The sequence below is a fragment of the Cinclus cinclus genome, chromosome 3, assembly GCF_963662255.1.
Source record: "Cinclus cinclus chromosome 3, bCinCin1.1, whole genome shotgun sequence".
Lineage (NCBI taxonomy): Eukaryota > Metazoa > Chordata > Aves > Passeriformes > Cinclidae > Cinclus > Cinclus cinclus.
In genome coordinates, this window is record NC_085048.1 from 76,312,309 (window position 1) to 76,331,602 (window position 19,294).

Here is a 19,294-nt window from a genome sequence, read left to right on the forward strand (position 1 = left end):
GGGGTGGCCTTGTGGATAAACTGTGGATCATGACTTTGGAAATTGGGGTTTAATATCAGGTTTTGACAGACAGTAAAATATTTTGGACAAGTAGCTTTGCCTTTCTTTCTCCATTTGGTATTTATGAAATGAGGATATGCTTCCTTTATCTGTTTTCTGTGACTTAAAAAACTCTTTGTCTGTGAGCTCCTGCACATAAAACAGCAGCGCCTTGATCTCTGCTCTAAACTTTTTAGTATTGTAGTTTGACAGTAGCTTGTATCCTGGCAGAGAATACAAACCTGAAGGGTTGAGCTATTGGAGGAGCTGCAACAACTGTCAGCTTTGCTGCTGACTCTATTCTAATAGCTCAAGTAAGTTCTACTTTAGAAATAAGAGAGAAATAGGGCAGCTACAACAACCTCAGTGGAAACACCTCTGCTCTGGGTGCAACCAACCTGAACCTGGCTGATCTCTGTCTAGCTGCCATCAAGCTGGCTGGGGTCTGGCCAGCGTGCTCTGAAGGTACACCATGCTCTCCCATTCATGCAACATTAATGTAACTGAAGCTCATTCCTTTCCACAGGTCTCCCTCAGCCTTTGTTGGAACTTTATGACTCTCCTGTTTACAAAACGGTCTTAGAAAGGATGCAGGGCTTCTTTTGTACCCTCTACGACAACTGGTAAGAGCACCTCGTCTCTCAGCACAATCCAGCACTGCACAGCCAGAGCAGTAGGTTATTGTGGGGTCCTGACTTCCTTTACAGGTAGACTTCTCATGTGAGCGTATCCTGTAATATCCAAGTACAAGCTGTAGTGGTGGCCTATATTCAGTGCTTGTAACCTGCCACACAGACATAGAGCTGTCAGGAAAAACTACCTCAAAATGGGGATCTGCTTTTAGCTGTTCTGCAGCTAGGTAGTCAGATTGGTGCACTTACCTGATATCCTGATCTAATTTGTCTCTTTTGCCACTTCTAATTATGTATCAGGGTACATCAGCACTTGAAAGTACCTTGTAGTGCTTAAATGCTTAATTCATTGTCCCTCTGCTGGTATCCCCCCAAAAAAGAGATATTGTGCTAAAATTCCTTTGTAGTGTTTGTTTAGCAATGTGACAACTGTGTAGTCTCGAGATGATAGTACTTGTAGCCTTTGCAGATCAGAGACGTGGTACTTATCTAGCAGACTTGTAATTAACTTGTTTTTTGTTGAAGTTTTCACATCCTGGGAAATGCAGGCCCCTCCATGCAACAGGATTTCTACACTGTTGAGGGTCTCGCCACCCAGCTCCTCAGCTCTGCTTTCAACAACCTCAACAACATTCCTGATTACAGACTGCGCCCCATGCTCCGTATCCTTCCATCACTGTCTCAGGCCAGCTTGGGAGGCTCTGAAGACATAAATTTAAACCCTTTATTGTTTTCAGTATGGCCAAGACAAAGAAAGGTGTTTGAGGAGTTAAACAAACAGGGATACACCCAGTGTGGATGAGGTGTGAGCCTAGGAGGGCACAAGCAGAGTGAGCAGTGCATGGGGTCAGAATAAATGCAAAAGATTTGTGTGGTTCTGGAGGCACTGTGAGAGGTGAGTAGTGCCTTCTAGTGCTAAGGGGGTTAGATAGTGAGGAGCTTGACATTAGAATGTGCTTCTCTGAGAGATCACGTGGGTTTCCTAACCTACTTTCCAGGAGTAGACATTCAGTTTCACAGCTAAGGAGATGGGTGCTAAGCACCCTTCACTTTCTCAGCTGAACTGTCAGGAAAAGAGCTGAATAACTGATGTTCTTGCTCTATAGAGATGCCACTTGTTAATTCAGGGCTGTGAGAAGGTGGGCTTCCAGGTGTCTGTCCCTTGGTCTCCCAGAGGAATGGGCTGGCTTGGGCACTGTGCTGCCGTCTCCCTAGCAGCTGGCCTTATGTGTTGGATCTCTTCCTTAACTGGTCTGTGCAGGTGTGTTTGTGAAGCCCTTAGTACTTTCATGCCCCTCAGAATACTATGAAACCCTTGTCTGCCCCATGCTGGGACCACTCTTTACTTACCTGCACATGGTAAGAAAACAGCTTGTTCAGCGCCTGTTCCTTGACAGCCCTGGCTCTCTGTAGCAGCTGGCAGCAGCATGTGAGAATGTCTGTCTATACAGAGCCAGCAGAGACAAGGGCAGAGCCTTGATGCTTAATGATTTTGATGTTCTGGGGGTGCTTTAAAGTGCCTTGAACCCTGGCTGTTGCATAGCACCACTTGCTGTGAGTTCAAAGCTGGACATGAACTTCTCAACCTGCAGCCCTGAGACTTTTTGGGTTTATGCGTTGGTTTTTGTTGTTTTTTTTTTCATGTCCTGTCATTTTCATGACAGCTCACTCACATGCCAACACAGTTGGTACCAGTCCTCCTGCCGTTCAAAATATGTCTTGGTGTGAGAGCTGTATTTAAAGCTCTTGTGCTTCTGCCAGCAGCTATTGCTTGGGTCTCTTTGCTCTGTGTCCAGATCTGATCCTTCCTTTTGTCTTGAACAGAGGTTGTCCCAGAAATGGCAGGTGATCAACCAGCGAAGCATGCTCTGGTAAGCTTCCACCCCTTGGTACAAAGAGGGAGAGGGAGAATGGGATGGAGATTTGGTCTTTTATGTGGCCCTTTGCCCAGGAACAGCCCTGCCAGTGAGGGCTGAAAGACACACTGGTGGCTCATTCCCTGTGTTTGGGCAGAGGGGGTACTTGAAGACATTGGCTCCTGTCAAACTAAAACCTGTTCTCCTCAGTGAGGATGATGCTGCAGATGACAACCCCGAGTCTCAGGAGATGCTTGAGGAACAGCTGGTCAGGCTGCTGACTCGAGAAGTCATGGATCTCGCCAGTAAGTGAAATCAGGCTAGGTCTTCTGAGATATTTGGGAAGTTTTCCCTGAAGAGGACAACAGGAATTCCCAGTGTGCAGTGAAACTTAATTGTAACTATCAGTAGTATATAACATAACCATGAGAAGGCAGATGTGAGACAGCCCTGCCATAATCTTAGCTAGTAAGAGATAATTTTAAACCTTAGAAGAGAGATCCTTCCTTTTGTTAGCTTCTAGGGCTCCATGGTTTTGGCTCCGTTCCTGTAGGAATCTAGTCCTACAGGGAATTGGGTGCTTTGGAGCCCAGTATGGGACATGGATTTGTGGACTAGCCAAGTGGAGAGCAGTTTTGTTGCTGGCAATTGCCATGTCTCTAACCAGAAGTAAGGGAAGAGTCCCTCCCCTAAAGCAGCCTCCCTTGTGTTCCCCTTCTCCAACATCATTTTTGTGTCAGCATGGCTTTGTGCAGAGAGGCTGGGGAAATTGATTCCATGGAGATTACAGAGCTCAGTCTTCTATCTCTTTTTTTGACTGGCCTTTTTTCCTTTAAGTCAGTGTTCTTCTTGGGTTATGGGCTTCAGATGGTTTTGCGTATTCCTGGTTCTTAGTAGTATGAATCAACCACTGTGCAACAGGTTCCACTGTGGGAAGGTGCTGTGGGTGGGGTGTTACAGCCTTCCAGATAGTGCAGTATTGAGCTTTTATACTGGGCTTTCTGATTCTTCAGATTCCCTGTAAGAGCTGGGGGAGCTTGAAGCACCTGTGAGCCCATCAGAGTCTGTAGGATAATCTCTGCATGTTCTGCAGTAGCAGCTTTCTTTTTCTGCTCCTCTGATCTGCAACTGTTTTTGCAGCTGTTTGCTGTGTTTCTAAGAAAGGTGTTGAACAGAACACTACTGCTGCTGTAGATGGAGATGGTAAGTAAATGCCTACCTTTGCCTTTCCTGCCCTTGGTGTACACAAGCACTGTTCCTTTCCTGTTTCTTAGGGGGAGGCTGGAAGTTCTGTGTTGGGGTATAGATTTGGTAAAAGCCTCCAGCTCTATCCTGCCCAGTGTGTCTGGGGGCCACAGAAAAATCCAGTCTAGCCTGGAAACTAATGTGCTGTAAGGTTCACAGGTGGCATATTGGAGCAGCTGGTTCTTAAGGTCCTGAGAAGTGGGCTGAGGAGCAGAAAGGGATGGGAAGTTTCCCAAGAGCTGAAGGTAGCCAGTTGCATGCCCTTCCTGCCTCACATAGGGTGGGTGCTTTTTGCTTCAAAATAGATGATCTCGGTAAGCTGTGCCAGGACACTGATTCTGTGTGCTGACTCCTGGCTCCCAGCTTAGTTCTTGCAGCCTGCCTGTGTCCCCCTCAGTCCCTGGGAGGCCACGTTCACAGTGCAGCCTTTGCTCTGCAGATGATGAGGCGATGGCCACGGACGTGACTCCCCCTGCCAACGCAGAGCTCACTGAGCTCGGCAAGTGTCTGATGAAGCAAGAGGTAAGAACGTGCTCTGACTGCCACCATCCTTTCTCTGCACTCTGCCACACTTGTCTGCTCTGCAGCCAGACACTGCTGCAGTGTCTAGATCTAGGTCTAGGCTGCCGGAGTGTTCCCCATGTGGGAATCACCTCTTGGGAGCATGCATGGCTTTTAAGGGCCTTGCAGAAGCCACAAAGCAAATGGGGCTTGGGATCCAGTTATAACACAGCTACAGAACCTCAGTGCTTCTGGGGGAAAGGCCCTGGGCATTCAGCCCCCAGGGTGCTCCCTGGCTCTGCCTTCATCCTGGGCCCCAGTCTTCATGAAGAAGAACTTCATCCAGCTTTGTTTTTCTGTAAAATCTGCCTGAGGTGGTACAGGAGCCACAGTGCTAATACCACCCATTGTGCAGAGTACTCTGCTGTGGATGTCTCAGAAGCTCTTGTAGAAGTTGTTGCAGTGACTTGAGAGTAGCAGCTGAGGGGAGTCCCTGAGTGCTTCAGGGTCTTTCCCAGGGAGATGAAGGGAGCAGGTTAACTTAACACTGGTCCCTCATGGTTATGATGGTGCACACTGGGTGAACACCTTCCACTGGAGCAACAGTAAGATGCAGGATTCTCAGAAGCTCCTGCAGATTCTCTTGATTTCTTCTTGGCTCCCATCAGGTTTGAATGCTGGAAGTAGGAAATAGTTTCTCTGACTGGTTTTCCTCTCTGACTCCTTTTCAGGATGTTTGCACTGCAGTGCTGATCACTGCCTACACATCCCTATCCTGGAAGGACACCTTGTCCTGCCAAAGAACCACAACACAGCTTTGCTGGCCGCTGCTCAAACAGGTACCTCTGGGAGGAAGATGGGATTAGTTCTGTCAGGGTTGGAAGAGGAAGCTCTGAACGTTGTGAGAAGCGTGGCTGCTTCACCCCTGGGCACCTTCTCCCTCAGGAAGAGCAAGCTGTTGCAGAAAGGTGGTTATGTACCAGCATGTTACTTCAGTGCTGACAGTGCTTCTTCCCCAGGTGCTTCCAGGAAACCTCCTTCCCGATGCTGTGTCCTGGTTTTTCACAAGTGTGCTGAAGGGCTTACAGGTACATGGGCAACACGATGGCTGCATGGCAGCTCTTGTCCACCTGGCTTTCCAGATCTACGAGGCCTTGGTGAGAAATTCTGTTCTTATCCACATGTGAGGTTGAGGAATGTGAGGGGAATGGTGAAAACTGATCACATGCCCAGTGGGTTAATGCCCAGAAGAATTAATGGCCCCCAAGGAGGGCAAGGCTGTTATAGCAGAGCTGTGTTAATGGTACTTCTCCATGCAGCGGCCTCGCTATGGTGAGCTGAAGGCAGTGATGGAGCAGATCCCAGACATCCAGCTGGACTCTTTGGAGCAGTTTGATTCAAAGCTTCTCAACCCAACACTACAGAAAGTGGCAGACAAGCGCCGGAAGGATCACTTCAAGCGCCTCATCTCAGGTTGCATTGGGGTAAGTGATATCCTGGAGGAAAATTTCACAGCTGTATGCTGCAGAAGTGATGGGGTGGCCAGCCTGCCTCCTCTCACCAACCACCCCCCTTCCCAACCAGGAGGCTGTTGCAGCATGTTCTCAGTGTTTGTTCTTCCTCTCTTCACCCTGGAGGTCCAGCAGACTGAGCAGCCCCTCCAACAATGGCCTCTCACTGAGAGGCTGTGGGTACCTTGCACAAGGGTGCCCAGGGAAACAGGGTGTTAAAATGATTGAAGCTGCTGGATGGGCATTGGACTTCTGTGAGGATGGTGGTGGTGGAGCCTTTGACATTGAATTAGAAGCTGGGGAGCTGGTATTCTAAAGGTTACCTCAGTGCCCTGGCACTTGGGAAAGGCCAGGCCTGAAATTCCTAAAAATGCAAGGACAGGGTCCAGACCTAAGGATTGCTCAGAACCTGGGGTCTGTCTCTGATGTGCAAGCAAGCTGCCCCTGAGCTGAGTGTGGGTATGGAGACAGTAATGACTGATGCCTGCCTCTCTGTCCTCCGCAGAAGCCCATCGGGGAGCAGTTCCGCAAGGAGGTTCATATCCGGAACCTTCCATCTCTCTTCAAAAAGGTGAAGCCATCACTGGAGACAGATGTGCTAGAAAACGAGGATGGAGAGGGCTTCAATGTACTCTTTGAACCCTAAGCCTGGGATGCTGCAGCCGTCTCCTCCCCAACCTTATAATTTGTCTCTCCTCATAGTAAGCACATTAGATTCTCCTTGTCACCGCCTCCACAAGCATTCATCTGAATAAAGCCCCTTACGGGTCCTGTCCCCTTCTTTTCCATACACTGGGATGGGGCCTGCGGTGGCATTTGAACCAGTCAATATTAAGCTCTTCTCCTGACTCCTTCCCCTCCACTGGATGAGCATCTTTACACCTCTGCTTCTCTGCAAGGTGGGAGCCAAGTCCATAGACCTCATTAGGGTAAAGCCTGATCATCTTGTAGCCTCGGGTCACTCTTGCTCCACCTCATCCTCCCTTGGGGTTTAGGATTATTGCAAAAGGCAGAGTAGTGTGCCATGTGAAAAGGGGCTACCCTAATCTTCCTCTGGGTGCTAGTAGCCAGGCTTTGTAGGGAACACATTGGACACTCCTGTCATGCTTATCAGCACTTGTCCCTAGTGGACTGGAATTCTGCTGAATCTGTTTCCCTCCAGGATGCTGAGCCTTGGGCTGAGGGCTGCGTGCCAGGAAGCCTAGCAGTGCTCCAGGATCTCCTGTGAGATCAGCCTTTCTAAGGTGCAACTGTTCTCTAGAAAGAGGCAGACACTGTCATATATATACATATGTATGTATAGATATGATCATACAGCTTGTTCTACCCAGAGCCAAATTGGAAGGCTTTTACTTTGTGCCAGCCTTTCTTGGACATCTCTCAGGGGGAGCAGGACATTTTTTTCCTTTTTTTTTTCTTTTTTTTTTTTTTTTTTTTTTTTTTCATTTTACCACACCCTGTAGACTAGAACTTGGCCAGCGCAGCGTAAATAAAATCTGGACCAATACCTGAAGCACCTGCAATCCAGAAGGCATCTCCTCACCCTGTTGCAGTGGAGGTGACAGTAGCCCGTGTTTTTAACCAGTCTGGTACTTCTCAGAGAATTGCATGGTGGGGCAGGAAGGGTGAGCTTTATACTGCAGTTTACAGTGGGGAGCCAGGTCAGAAACTGGGTTTTCGACGTGGTAGGACTCTTATGAAGCCACTCCAGTCTGCAAAGCTGTTTATTCTTACATGACAAATACTACACAATCTACCCTAGAATTAGCGCAAAGCTGGGAGGGTCTGTCCAGAGCTAGCTGGCAGTTTTGCCATTCAGGAGATGGAACCAGTAATAAACTGTGGTAGGTGGAAAAGTGGTGTCTCCACATGGACAGACTGGACAAGAAGGCTGGAGGTGGGACTTGTGGGAGTGCAGAGAGGAAGAGCAGGCCTTGGGCATCCACTCACCCTCCTGCCCCTGCTGTTCCACCAGCACCCTCCACTTTTCTCCCTAGCCTCAAACTTTTTTAACCTCTGAGCTAACATGGCTCCTGGCTCTAGCAAAGGCTGGGTGTATTTATTGTGTTGTGATATTTTTAACATTCTGTGACTTCATGCTAGACACAAGGGGTTTTTTGTAAAATGGATTTTAAACCTTTTTTGTAGGAATGTTTAAATCCGAAGCTGTCTCTGAACTGGTTGTGTTACACCTGAATGTCAGTAAAGCTATTCCAGTTTCATACACGTGGTGTCATGTTTCATTTTTATTCTTTTATCTGTTTCAGTAAGATCAGAGGCCTCTGATGTGGCCAGACTACCTGCCTGGAGATTTCTCAGCATTCCTTTTTCCAGCTACCACAACGGAGGCACCTTTGCTAGTGGTCAGTACACTGTCAGAGAGGGGATGAACCATTCCAGACTATATAGTTTAATTAGGTGAAGGGGAAACTGCATTTTTGAAGTATTTATTTGCTACTCACTGCTAGTTTATTTTAATTCTAGATCCCAGCTTGAGGGGTGTGTGTTGTCAAAGCAAAACCCTTAGGCTATTCAAGGGTCAGTCCCGTAAATATGCAAAGCAATAGCACAGAGATAGACAGACAGTGATAAAATGTGATATGCAAGTGCAGCATATGCCTGGATTTGCAGCATGTAATGGGACAGGTTGGGGTGGGAGCCAGGATGCAGAGTGTACCTCCTCCCTACAGCATATTCACCCTAATAGGATGTTTATGCTCTATGTAATTCTACCCCAAGGAAACAGAACTTTGATTCTACTTACTTGCTAAAGTCCAGCACTATAGTGTGGATTGACTTCAGCAACTGGGACACACCAGTATGTCCAGAGATTTTCAACTCTTAACACTCAACCACACTGCTCAATGCCCCATCTAACCTGGCCTTGAACACTTCCAGGGATGGGGCATTCACAGCTCTGGGCAACCTGTGACAAATTACCTTCACCCTCATTGTAAAGAATATCTAATGTTCGGTGCAAGTCTGTCTTCCAGTTCAAACCTGTTGCCCCTTTGCCTTTCACTACAGACCCTGGGGAAGTTTTTCTCTATGCCGCCTCTATATACTGAAAGGCCAGAATAAGGTCTCCCTGGAGCTTTCTTGTTCTCCAGGCTGAATAATCCCAGCTGTCTCAATTTCCAGATAAGGAGAGGTGTTCCAGTCCTCTGACAGTACAGCCTTTTCTCTACCATATTAACCATCCCAGAGCTGGTCTGAAACACTTGCCAAACTGCTGTGCTCTAACACCAACTCGTCAAACCTCACTGACCTGGTGTGAAGTGCTTTACTACACTGCCCTATCAGTCTATTCACTCACTGCACACCATCTAAAATAAATGCTGTTACTTACTTAGACCTGCTGCCACTTTCTTCTCCATGTATTATGGTTTCACAATTGTGAATGGCACAGGAGACGGCTTTTTTAAAAAAGCCTTTATTTTAGTGCATCTCCTTACTGCAGCTCATTACCAACAGAAAAATCCAGAGATAGTCCTTGGATTCTTAGCAAGCCCCTATGAACCCTCCTGCCTATGGAAGAGGAATCGCCCCCAGAGGCAGGTGCAGGAAGCCCAGAACAGCAGTGCAGGTTTCTGCCTTCCCAGCTACAGCCTGGTCACTCCATAGACGCAGAGTCCAGCTCATTCAGGAAGCGCTGACACTTCCCCATCAGGATCTTGATGGCTTCACTCACCAGCACATCTGGAGGCAGGATACCTGTCGACTCCACTGAGACTGCACAGAGAAACAGACACAAGTCAGTACAGCCATGAGGCAGCCTCAGCCTCCATGCGCCTAGCTCCATGCTTCTGTCCCTCCCCTTACACCTCACTGCAGCAAACCAGATATTCACAGCCAGAGCAGCAGTCACCTTTGCCAACAGGAAGCACCAAGAGATTCAACCCCAAAGCAAGCAGTTACCCACTGCATTCTGAATGTATGGATTCAGAGGCTGAGGGTGGAGAGAGGAACAGAGCCAGCCACATACGCTGGCCAGTCACTGCTTGTTCACACAAACCATGTCAGGACTCTGGAAAACCAGGCACTCACAGATGTAATGGTTCCGTACTCTCGCCAGGCGAACAAGGTTTTTCAGACTCTCATGTCGGAAAACTTCTCTGCTGAAAGTGTCCAGCCGTGCATTGGCTACTCTTGCCACCTTTTTTCCTAACGGAAAGATGAAACAAGATGGGCAGATTGCAGCAGGTGGGTGCCTTATGGTCACTGCACATGCTTACCTCAAACAGGCACTCCCCCCTCACCAAAGGCAGGGAAGACACCAATATAAAGAATTCGTATATACCCAACATCAAACTCCAGCCTGGCAGAAAAACCCAAACATGAAGCCTACATGCACCCCTCAAAAGACACAAGAAGTCTCCACACTCAGCTGCTGGAAAGAGCAAGCTCACTACCCAGTGTCACAACTGAACACCACTGGAAGCTGCAGTCAGCAGCTGCAGAGCTCTGTGGACAGGTATCCAATGCATCCCTGTTCATCACCCAACACATCTGCATGTGGCAGCCACTCATCCATAAAACCAGGCTTAAAAGAGCATGAACCATTCAGCAAGGCAACATCACAATGTGGTTTTGTTCCTGCAAAGTTTGGCTCTAACCTCAAATCAGTCTATACTAAAGCTTGCAAGGAACAAGGCACTTAGAGCAGGAAAAAAAGTACCATTGATATTCTGGATCTCAATGACCCCAGGGGAAAAGCACTTCTGCAATGTCTCAGCTGCCTCATCCTCAACAGGCTGCAGGAGAGTAATGTCAGGAAGCAGTCGATAACTGGCTGTGGCCACAGGAGAAAACTTGGCATGATCTTTACCTGTATGAAGAGTTAAGAGTCACGGGTGAGAGCAGGCCTCAGGGAACAAGGTTGCTGGGGCCTAAAGTTCCACGGTGAAAGCCAGTTCTCCACCCTTCCCCATCATACCACAGTGCCCTATAGTCCAAGCACTTGACATTCCTTGTCCCACTGCACCAGGAGCCACGACTCACCTATACCCTTGACACAGTGCATAAGTACATCTATTTCCTGTCCAGGTCGCAACAGTGCAATGAGGATGTCATCGTGAACAGGTCGGAAGTCAGCATCTGGAAAAAGGTCTGTCTGATTCCCCAAGGGCACCCATGTCATGTGTTTACTGTACACTGCAAAGAGAAGCCACAAGCATCAGCCAGCTGCTGCCTCAAAGCAGGTCACTCACCTGTACAGGACTAGAGATAGCAAAAATTAAGTTGAGCAGAATGGAATCAACTCTCCCTGTGAGCATACAGGGCTGAGAAAACAACCCAAGTCCTGTCTTCCTAGACCAAAAAGGAAAAACAGCACCTATTTTTAGGAGAGATCTCACCTTTATGATTGAAATACAGTTCATCAGGATCAGATGATTCCTTGGCAGCCTGAGGGTTTCGTTTGCATTTGATTTTCAGCTGAAACTGCAGAGTATCAATTTCAGTGCCTTCCTGATCTCCTGGGAAGAAGCATTCAAAATTACATTTCTGCTCAGTTTACACAACCCCGATTTCCTACTTTGAGATAAACCTTCACTATTTCTATTCTATCCAAGACTCTCACCTTGATTTCTGTACTCAAAGAGCCGAGGGTCAGCTCGGATGGGGATGAGGCCCAACCGATGAGCCAGAATTTCATCCTGCACAATGGATGTGTTGTTGTACACAAAGACCTTCTCTACAGCCATCGTCGGCACCTCAGGGAGACAAGAGATCAAGTCAGCCTAAGACAACAGTTGAACTACATGTCAAGAGAATATCTATCTCAAGTGTTCCTTCTCTCCCACAAATAACTGCCATGCAGACTATTTTGAGTGCTATTTCTGCCAAATCAGGGTACACAATATACCCTTATACCCCATCTACTCCCATCCCCATTTTTTTTAAGGATCAATCACAAGTGAAGGGCAGGAGAAAGGGCTTTGGGGTATCGTCAACCTTTTAGCACTTGTCAGCATTATAGGTTGGCAGCACAGCTGTGTCGAAAAGGCTGACCCGCAGACACTACCAACAGCATTCCTATATGCTGCTGAACCCCTAATTCTCTTTGGGCTCCTGGCACACGTGCGGAATGAACGTGCGCTTCTCGCAGCTCTCCGCAAGGGCTGACACAAGGCTGGACGTTCCACGCTCCCTGTCAAGCAAGTCTTGGGCCAGCAGCCCCGGAGCGGCGGTACCTCGGCGAGCAGGATGCGGCGGAAGGCATTGGCGATGGCGGCGTCGATGCCCACCATGTCGAACTCCAGGGTGTCCTCTTCCTCACGGATCACGTCCACGCGGAACGCCTGCGGGAGCCGCGCACCGCGGGTCACACCGGCCGCAGGGCAGACCCCGCACGCCCGCAGACAGCCCCGGCCGCCGGCGCCGCTCACCCACCTCCTCGAAGCGCCGCTGGTCCCAGGCGTCCTCGTAGCCGGGGTAGTTCCCGGGGAAGTCGGTGGTGTGGACCTGCGAGGAGAGGGCACAGGCGGGGCCGTGAGGGGCTGCGGGCGCCGGCCGCTCCCCGCCCCGTCCCGCCGGGGTGGCTCACGTTGCGGACGCCGAACTCGCCCAGCACCACGCGGTCCCGCATCTCGTCCGTGGCCCTCCTGGCCGCCATGGGGGCGATGGGCGGCGCTCCCGGGCCCCGGGAGCCGCTCCACGGCCGCCGTCACATCCGGCTCCCGCCCATCCGGGCCAGCGCGGCGGGGCCGGGCTGGGAGCTATGGCCGCGCCGGGGGCGGCGGGCGGCGGTAGGAGCGGTGCTCCCGCCGCCGAATGGGGCGGCTTCGAGGACAATATGCAGGTGGGGCCGGGCCGGGGGCGGCGGGGCTGGGCCGGGCCGGGTGGGTGCTGACACCGTGTCTGCCCCGGCGCAGGGTGGCGGCTCCGCCGTCATCGACATGGAGAATATGGACGACACGTCGGGATCCAGCTTCGAGGACATGGGGGAGATGCACCAGCGCATGAAGGAGGAGGAGGAGGAGGAGGCGGAGGGCGAGGCGGGCGCCGGCGAGGAGGAGGACGGGGAGTTCCTGGGCATGAAGGGACTGCGGGGGCAGCTGGGCCGGCAGGTCGCAGACCAGGTGAGCGCTGTGCCCCGGCCGCCCCCGGAGCCGCGGTCCCTGCCGGCCCGCCCGGCCGCTGCCCGATTCCCTCTCTCCGCAGATGTGGCAGGTGGGGAAGAGACAAGCCTCCAGGGCCTTCAGCCTCTACGCCAACATCGACATTCTCCGGCCCTACTTCGATGTGGAGCCCGTCCAAGTGCGAGCCAGGTGGGCAGCCCCGGCGAGGGGAGGCAGCCGGCTCCGTGCTTGCAGGAGTCTGGCGGTCAGCTCCGAGCGAGCAAGCAGGAGTGGGCTGTCAGCCCTGCGGGAAGACTCACGTCTGGGCAAACACACTGTGCCTTGTCCAGCTCGCCTTAGTGAGGTCCCGTGGCTGGGCTGGCGGCCCTGTCACCTGGCTTTGCTGCTCAGGACAGAAGAAAGGGCTCTTTTCGTACTTGACTGCCTTACGTGGCTTTTGTTGGGTTTGCAACACAGTTGTGTCCAACAAGGCAAAGTTTTGTGAGTTTTTATGAGGAGAGTTACCTGTCCTTCCTGCCGCTGTGTCAATGATCTCTCCTCCCTGAGCAGACCCGTAAACATTTTCAATGAACCTCCTTCAGCAAAGTTAACCCCCCAACAGTAAGGTTTCCTTTCTTTAGTGACCCTGACTGACCCTTTAGAAAGAATCCTCTGTCCCTCAGAGCCTTTCAACACAACAGCAAACACTGGTAATGGGTATATGGGATCTTTTATTTCTGAAGCATTTTGTTAACTATCCTGTTGTTTTTCCTGCTTCTGTTTTCATTTCCTTATTTCCTGCGATGCAGACTGCTGGAGTCCATGATTCCTGTGAAGATGATTAATTTCCCACAGGTGAGTTCCCTTTTGCTGAATCAGACTCCACGGGCAAGTGACGGTCACACAGACACCTTGTAAAACTAATAATCCATGTTATTAGGGACTGAGTTTGTTAGGTGTTCTCCCTGAAAATGTTGGTGGCTCCTTTGCATGGTTGTTGCAAACCTCAGTGTGCTGTCACCTAACCTCAGGCGATAACCTAGGTGATAAACTCCATCCAGTGCACTTCTTACATTGCCTGTGGTGGGGACCCTGTGTTCAGGGATTCCAATCAAACTTTCCCTCACCTGTCTCCTCCTGTAGAAGATTGCAGGCGAGCTGTATGGACCCCTCATGCTGGTTTTCACACTGGTGGCCATTCTTTTGCATGGAATGAAGACCTCAGACACCATCATTGTACGTCGAGTTTCAGTGATAAGTGGTGGTTTGTCTGGGCTCTGGGTTGCTGTAATGATGCTAGAAAAGGAGAGGAAACCTCTTCTATAACTGAATAAGCATCTGGCTGAGCAAATTGATTTGAGGATGTTGGTTTGGGGGTGGGAGGAAGGATATACCAGAAAGTCTTGATACTCTGCTGCTGGGAGAGCTTGGGGTGTAGGTTCTGTGGCCCCCTGAATGCTGCTGGCCAGCTGTTTGATGATGCCTACAAAGGGTCTGGGACTCTCAGGGGTTGGTTAATTTGGGTGCTGGCAGGTCACTCCTTTGAGTTCTCCTCATCCTGGCACTGTCTCCACAGAGGGAAGGCACACTGATGGGCACAGCCATTGGCACCTGCTTCGGTTACTGGCTGGGTGTCTCATCGTTCATGTATTTCCTGGCATATCTGTGCAATGCCCAAATTACGATGGTGCAGATGCTCTCACTGTTGGTACGTACTCATGGAGCTGCCCTATGATGCACATTGGCTGTATGGTGTTCCAGAACAAGCTTTTCCCAGAGAACAGGAAAAATCTTCATAATTGCTGGTCCCAGGAAACTGCAGTGGGACAACCTAGAATTCCAGGATGTTCTTCTGACCTGCCCCTTCCCAGGCACAGCAGTAGTACAAAGAGGCACTTCCTTCATTCAGGTTTCCTTCTTTGCACTTTCTGATTTGAGAACCTGGTGATAAAAAGCCAGGAGACTCCAATTTCTCTGGGATTAGAGGATCTTTCCTCTGTTTCCCATGTTGTTGCAATCTCTGACATGCCTGTGAATCCTTCAGACAGATGATCTGTCTGTGAGCTGCTGTTAAAGTTGTTCTAGTTGACTGTTTGGCAGTGAATTAGTGGTTTTTGAGGCTTTGCCATGATGAAGTGTTGCAGGAATAGGCTGTTCATGCTCTTCATCAATGGCCCTTTGTGTGGGACTGGTGCTTGTAACATGGACATTTTTGTTTCGTCAGGGCTACGGTCTCTTTGGACACTGCATCACTCTCTTTGTCACCTATAACATCCACTTCCACTCCCTCTTCTATGTCTTCTGGTTGGTTGTTGGTGGACTCTCTACACTACGAATGGTAAGGGACAGGCAGCCTGGGGTCCTCTTCCTGAGACAAAAAAAGAAAGGGAAGCGTTTGCTTTCTGTTCCTTGACGTGGTTCATTTCACAGCCAAACTGCTGTGAAGAAAATTATGCTTCTGCATAATTTGGCCACTGGTGTATGGAGGTGCTGCTTGCATTAATATCCTCACCCATTTTAACAGCTGCAGGAGGTTCCTTTACTCCCTTGCTGCTGCGGAGAGCCATGCCTGAGCATCCTGCGCTCTTGGCAAGACTGGGCAAGGTTCACCTACACAAAACAGTGTCCAATTACTCTAAATTTGTTGGTGAAAACTGCGAAAAATACTCAGTGCAGCATTTCTGCAGATTCTCACTGTTTGGCCCTGTTCTTCCATGTGTTCTTCAGTGCAGTGCCAGAGGCTCAGGTAGCAGCTGCCTTGTCTCTGATCACCTCCTCTCTCCTAGGTTGCTGTGTTGGTGTCACGCACCGTGGGACATACCCAGCGGCTCATCCTGTGTGGGACTCTTGCTGCTCTGCATATGCTTTTCCTCCTCTATCTGCACTTTGCGTATCACAAGGTGGTAGAAGGTAAGCAAGGGAGATACAAAGACATCCTATTAGACCTGGGAGAAGAAAAGTTGTTTTTTCTCTCTCTGGGAGAAAGGATGGACAGTTTGAAGCTGTCCTTTGGACATTTGTGCCAGTTTCCAACTCTTAAAATGACTGCCACTAGATTTTTTTAGAAGAAGCTGTTCAAGTAGGGCAGCACGTAAATATCAGTTACTGTGCACTGAGTTTTAGCACTTAAGACCCAACTTGGGAGGCAGGACCCACAAGTGTAACAGCACTGACTGTTCTTGCATGCAGATGTCCAGCCTCTTCCTGAATACTGTTGAAGTCAGGTTGCTTTTCTCTGATCAGGAAATGTGTCATAAGTGTTTTTCCTTCTTTGTTTAACATCTGTTTTTTATCTTATTTTGTATAGCAAAGATAGCAGAAGCTGTATCTTCCCTAGCTGGTACTGTTAACCAGGCCATGCATGTTCAGGTCCTCCTTCCATGTTTCTTCTTGTTTTTTTTTAACAAAGTCCCAATCTCCTTGGAAAAAAAACCAAAACCAACCACCCCATCTCTAGAGAGTTTCCAGATCCCTAAATATGCAATTCTGCAAGTCTCTTCTATGAGTTTACACAGCCAGACCTGTTTGTGATATTGCTGATAAATCTGCATAATTAGGGGTTATACATAGCATTGCAAGTCCTCTTAGATATAAATCTTGTCTTTCCTGAATCTGCTCTTATGGCAAAGGTTCTGATCTGCAGCTTTTTGGCAGATGAAATAGAATAAAATATACTCCAAGCAATTTTCCTCAAGGCACTCCAAAACTGATTAGCAGTCTTAAGAGGGTAGTTGACAGAGACATGAGAACATTTGCATCAGTCTGTGTATTTCCTGCCGGGCATGGTCTGTTTGTTGTTGCAGTGACAAAAATTCCACAGTGCAGCACAGCTGCAGCTCCTAATGTGAGTCTGCAAGTGTATGTCAGGGTGAGTCTTGGTCTAAGAGCGAGTTCTGTGGTGGGATGAAGTAGAAACTGGATTTTATCAATTTCCCTCAGCAGAGCAACATCTCCGGCAGTACCTGCATTCAGGTCAAATTGCAGGGGACTGGATCTGACACCCTCAAAGCAAAAGGATCTGTGTTCATCTTGGGAATATGTAGTTTTCCTGCCCCATGCACAAGCTCTGGTGTGTACTCTGGTGTCTGGATGGAAGTGTTTCCTCCTGTTCAGTCTTTGGGGCTAGATGTCTCCTCTCCCTGCCTGCAAGTGCTTCACCTGCCACCCTCAACCACTACCTGGACAGAGAGAAAAGCAAGAAGAAATGTGCCATCTGCTATTAGCTGAACTAACTCTTGATCTCTCTCTTTTTTTCTGTTCTGCAGGTATTCTGGACACACTGGAAGGACCCAACATGCCACCCTTTCAGAGAGTTGCCCGAGACATTCCAGTTGTTTCCAATGCTGTATTGAACACAACAGCCAAAACCATTGCATTGACCCTGTAGTTTTACAGACTTGGACTTGCTTCCTTCACTACTTTTGGGGCTGCATAGGGCCACAGTAACCTGCTGCCTCTTAGGAACAGGACAGAACAACGAGAAGACAACTTGGTTTTGCTTTCCTGGACCCGTCTTCTGCGTTACAGTTTTGGGCAGCTGAGTGGACTCAGCGGAGGTGAGTCACACCTCAGTGACTCAGAAGAGCTACACTCTCCCCCATCCAGGTCTGGGCTGTCTTGAGTAGAGTGGTTCTGTTGCCTGCATGTTTAGCTGGGATTTCCCAGTACAGTTTGTTCCTTAGCCCTCTTTCTGCTTGCTGATGTAACTCCAGGAGTATCTGCCCTGTTCCTGTCCTGAAGAGGGAAGAATTAAAGTTGATGTTGGTGCTGAGTGATGTCTTCTGCTTGAGCCTGCTTGCCTGATGGGAGCATGGTGTTTGGGTCTCTGCGCCTTCATCTGTCCTGTCCTAGACTCAAAGCAGGATTCTTTGCAATTTTCTTCTGTCCTTCTTCAGATGTTCTGTGACACAGGTCCTGTTTTGGGCACATTTTTCAAAGGCATAGTAGTTCAAAAGGCACCGGAACTTCACTTCCTCTGGCAATTTTCAGGAACAGCAGAGTGTTTAACCACATTCTCTTTCTTGTCATGTTCCATATTGATCCCTCTCTCTTCACTTGTTCCAAGCTGCTATCTCACCTCACCATCCCTTCTGCTCTGTGTGTTAGAAATATATCTATCCCCATGCTTTCACTGTACCTTTCCTGCCACCCTTCTGCCCGTGTTGCTCTGTAGGACACGCAGGGCAGCATGCTTGTGCAAGGTCTTCAGTGGATATTTCTATTAGGAGGCCAGTTCAGCCCACCCTTGTGCTGCTGGCCCTCATGTCTCCCAGCCATAGGACTGTCACCTCTGGGCAGGAGTGGCATTTGGTTTCCCACACACCCGTTCTGCCGTGTACTGCCTGGCTTTTCAAGCTGAGTCTAGGCTTTATTTTTTAAAGGACTCCTGGGGCCTTGAGGGCCTCTGGCAGCCTTCTCTCTGGTCTTTCCAATTAACAAAGGGAGAAAAAGCAGAGTATGTAACAGAAATAAAGTTAGCATATTAATTTCCAGTGTATTGATGCAGGAAAACTCTAGTAAGGATGGGTAAGGAGAGCATCCCAGTCTAGGCTTACCTGCACTGCAGTAATGCACAACTGAGTAATCCACCCTTCTCTCACTGCATGAATTTCTGCTGGTCTGCAAGTAGAAGCTGTTAGCTGGTAACTGGCTTTCATCTTTTCACTCCCAGTAGTTCTGGACTTCTGGGGGAGAAGAGCTACCCCTCAAAGAAGCTTATCTTTAAACTCAGGCAGAAAAAAACCCAGGATCTTGCCCTTGGTGTGCCCACAAGTGCACAAAGCAGGGTGTCAGAACTGCACTTTGGTCCCTTTTTTGTGTTAGTGGGAGAGGATGCAGCTGTAGTGGCATTCACGCTAGTGCCAAGGTGCAATAAAAGGGAAGAAGATAGTGCCAGCTACTGTAATCAGGTTGGTCATCTGCTTCAGTTGAAAAAAATGTCACTGGACACGACTTGATTATTTTCAGTCACAGTACCCCACTTTCCACTATTTGCTTATTCCCGCATTCATAATTTGTTCCCCTTTCAAGAGCAAAAAGCTTCTCTGCTAACAATCACATGCGTTAACAGACAGGTTCCTCACTCTCTTCTCCTCTCCTGACCCCCATCCTTGGGAAACATTTTGGCTGAAGAACAGCACTCAGAGCAAGCTACTTGGGGGAATTGTCAATTATTTTGGCTAGTAGTCTCCATGGGAGTTTTTGGACCAATTGAACCACTTTAAGCTCCTAGAATTTCTATTACTTCAAAACTTGACAAAATGGAAGTGTTAGTTTGTAATGCTGCTTCTGGTATTTCTCTCTTTATATCTCCATGGGAGGTTTGTTTCTAATTCCAAGTTCTTGCCCTGGCAGCCTAGAATGGATCTGTTTCTCTTGGTGCAAACTCTGGAAGTACTGGCTGGGGGGAGGAAAAGAGAAAGAGACAATTGTCACTGGAGTAAGTTCAG

General features: G+C 49.0%; 3 protein-coding genes across 7 annotated transcripts in view; 2 read left to right on the top strand and 1 right to left on the bottom strand.

The window, feature by feature from the left end:
* The window catches only part of XPO5 (exportin 5), a 29,747-nt gene extending 21,681 nt beyond the window's left edge, over positions 1-8,066 (top strand). For 3 of the 4 annotated variants that reach the window (XM_062490232.1, XM_062490235.1, XM_062490234.1), the window contains 11 exons: positions 566-662; positions 1,197-1,333; positions 1,933-2,030; positions 2,496-2,542; positions 2,738-2,832; positions 3,668-3,730; positions 4,212-4,294; positions 5,005-5,112; positions 5,293-5,430; positions 5,593-5,757; positions 6,290-8,008. In XM_062490232.1, the coding sequence (XP_062346216.1) occupies positions 566-662; positions 1,197-1,333; positions 1,933-2,030; positions 2,496-2,542; positions 2,738-2,832; positions 3,668-3,730; positions 4,212-4,294; positions 5,005-5,112; positions 5,293-5,430; positions 5,593-5,757; positions 6,290-6,430 (1,172 nt within the window). In that variant the 3' untranslated portion in view covers positions 6,431-8,008. Of the gene's footprint in view, positions 1-565; positions 663-1,196; positions 1,334-1,932; positions 2,031-2,495; positions 2,543-2,737; positions 2,833-3,667; positions 3,731-4,211; positions 4,295-5,004; positions 5,113-5,292; positions 5,431-5,592; positions 5,758-6,289; positions 8,009-8,051 lie in introns of those variants that run through there. The other variant, XR_009933068.1, reaches the window with a different exon arrangement.
* A 1,177-nt stretch (positions 8,067-9,243) lies between these two features.
* POLR1C (RNA polymerase I and III subunit C) lies at positions 9,244-12,400 on the bottom strand. 2 transcript variants are annotated; one of them, XM_062489179.1, is made up of 9 exons: positions 12,332-12,400; positions 12,178-12,249; positions 11,979-12,086; positions 11,366-11,498; positions 11,142-11,261; positions 10,786-10,938; positions 10,463-10,612; positions 9,832-9,948; positions 9,244-9,516 (listed from the first exon to the last, which is right to left on the bottom strand). In XM_062489179.1, the coding sequence occupies exons 1-9, from the start codon at positions 12,398-12,400 to the stop codon at positions 9,398-9,400; spliced, it is 1,041 nt and encodes a 346-aa protein (XP_062345163.1). In that variant the 3' UTR covers positions 9,244-9,397. The 2 variants fall into 2 exon arrangements, with proteins under 2 accessions (XP_062345163.1, XP_062345164.1); XM_062489180.1 differs by lacking the exon at positions 11,142-11,261.
* An 85-nt stretch (positions 12,401-12,485) lies between these two features.
* YIPF3 (Yip1 domain family member 3) lies at positions 12,486-17,668 on the top strand. Its single transcript, XM_062490236.1, has 9 exons — positions 12,486-12,586; positions 12,660-12,866; positions 12,949-13,055; positions 13,655-13,700; positions 13,989-14,081; positions 14,422-14,553; positions 15,070-15,183; positions 15,632-15,755; positions 17,111-17,668. Exons 1-9 carry the CDS (start codon positions 12,506-12,508, stop codon positions 17,230-17,232), a joined length of 1,026 nt encoding a protein of 341 aa, XP_062346220.1. The 5' UTR covers positions 12,486-12,505; the 3' UTR covers positions 17,233-17,668.
* Positions 17,669-19,294: the final 1,626 nt, after the last annotated feature.

Coding starts and splice junctions, on each gene's coding strand:
- POLR1C (XM_062489179.1), bottom strand. CDS start 12,400: ATGGCGGCCAGGAGGGCCACGGACGAGATGCGGGACCGCGTGGTGCTG. Junction 12,087..12,177: donor ACCAGCGGCGCTTCGAGGAG/GTGGGTGAGCGG, acceptor CGGCTCCCGCAG/GCGTTCCGCGTGGACGTGAT. Junction 9,517..9,831: donor AGTACGGAACCATTACATCT/GTGAGTGCCTGG, acceptor TTCTCTGTGCAG/TCTCAGTGGAGTCGACAGGT.
- YIPF3 (XM_062490236.1), top strand. CDS start 12,506: ATGGCCGCGCCGGGGGCGGCGGGCGGCGGTAGGAGCGGTGCTCCCGCC. Junction 12,587..12,659: donor GCTTCGAGGACAATATGCAG/GTGGGGCCGGGC, acceptor GCCCCGGCGCAG/GGTGGCGGCTCCGCCGTCAT. Junction 15,184..15,631: donor GACTCTCTACACTACGAATG/GTAAGGGACAGG, acceptor CCTCTCTCCTAG/GTTGCTGTGTTGGTGTCACG.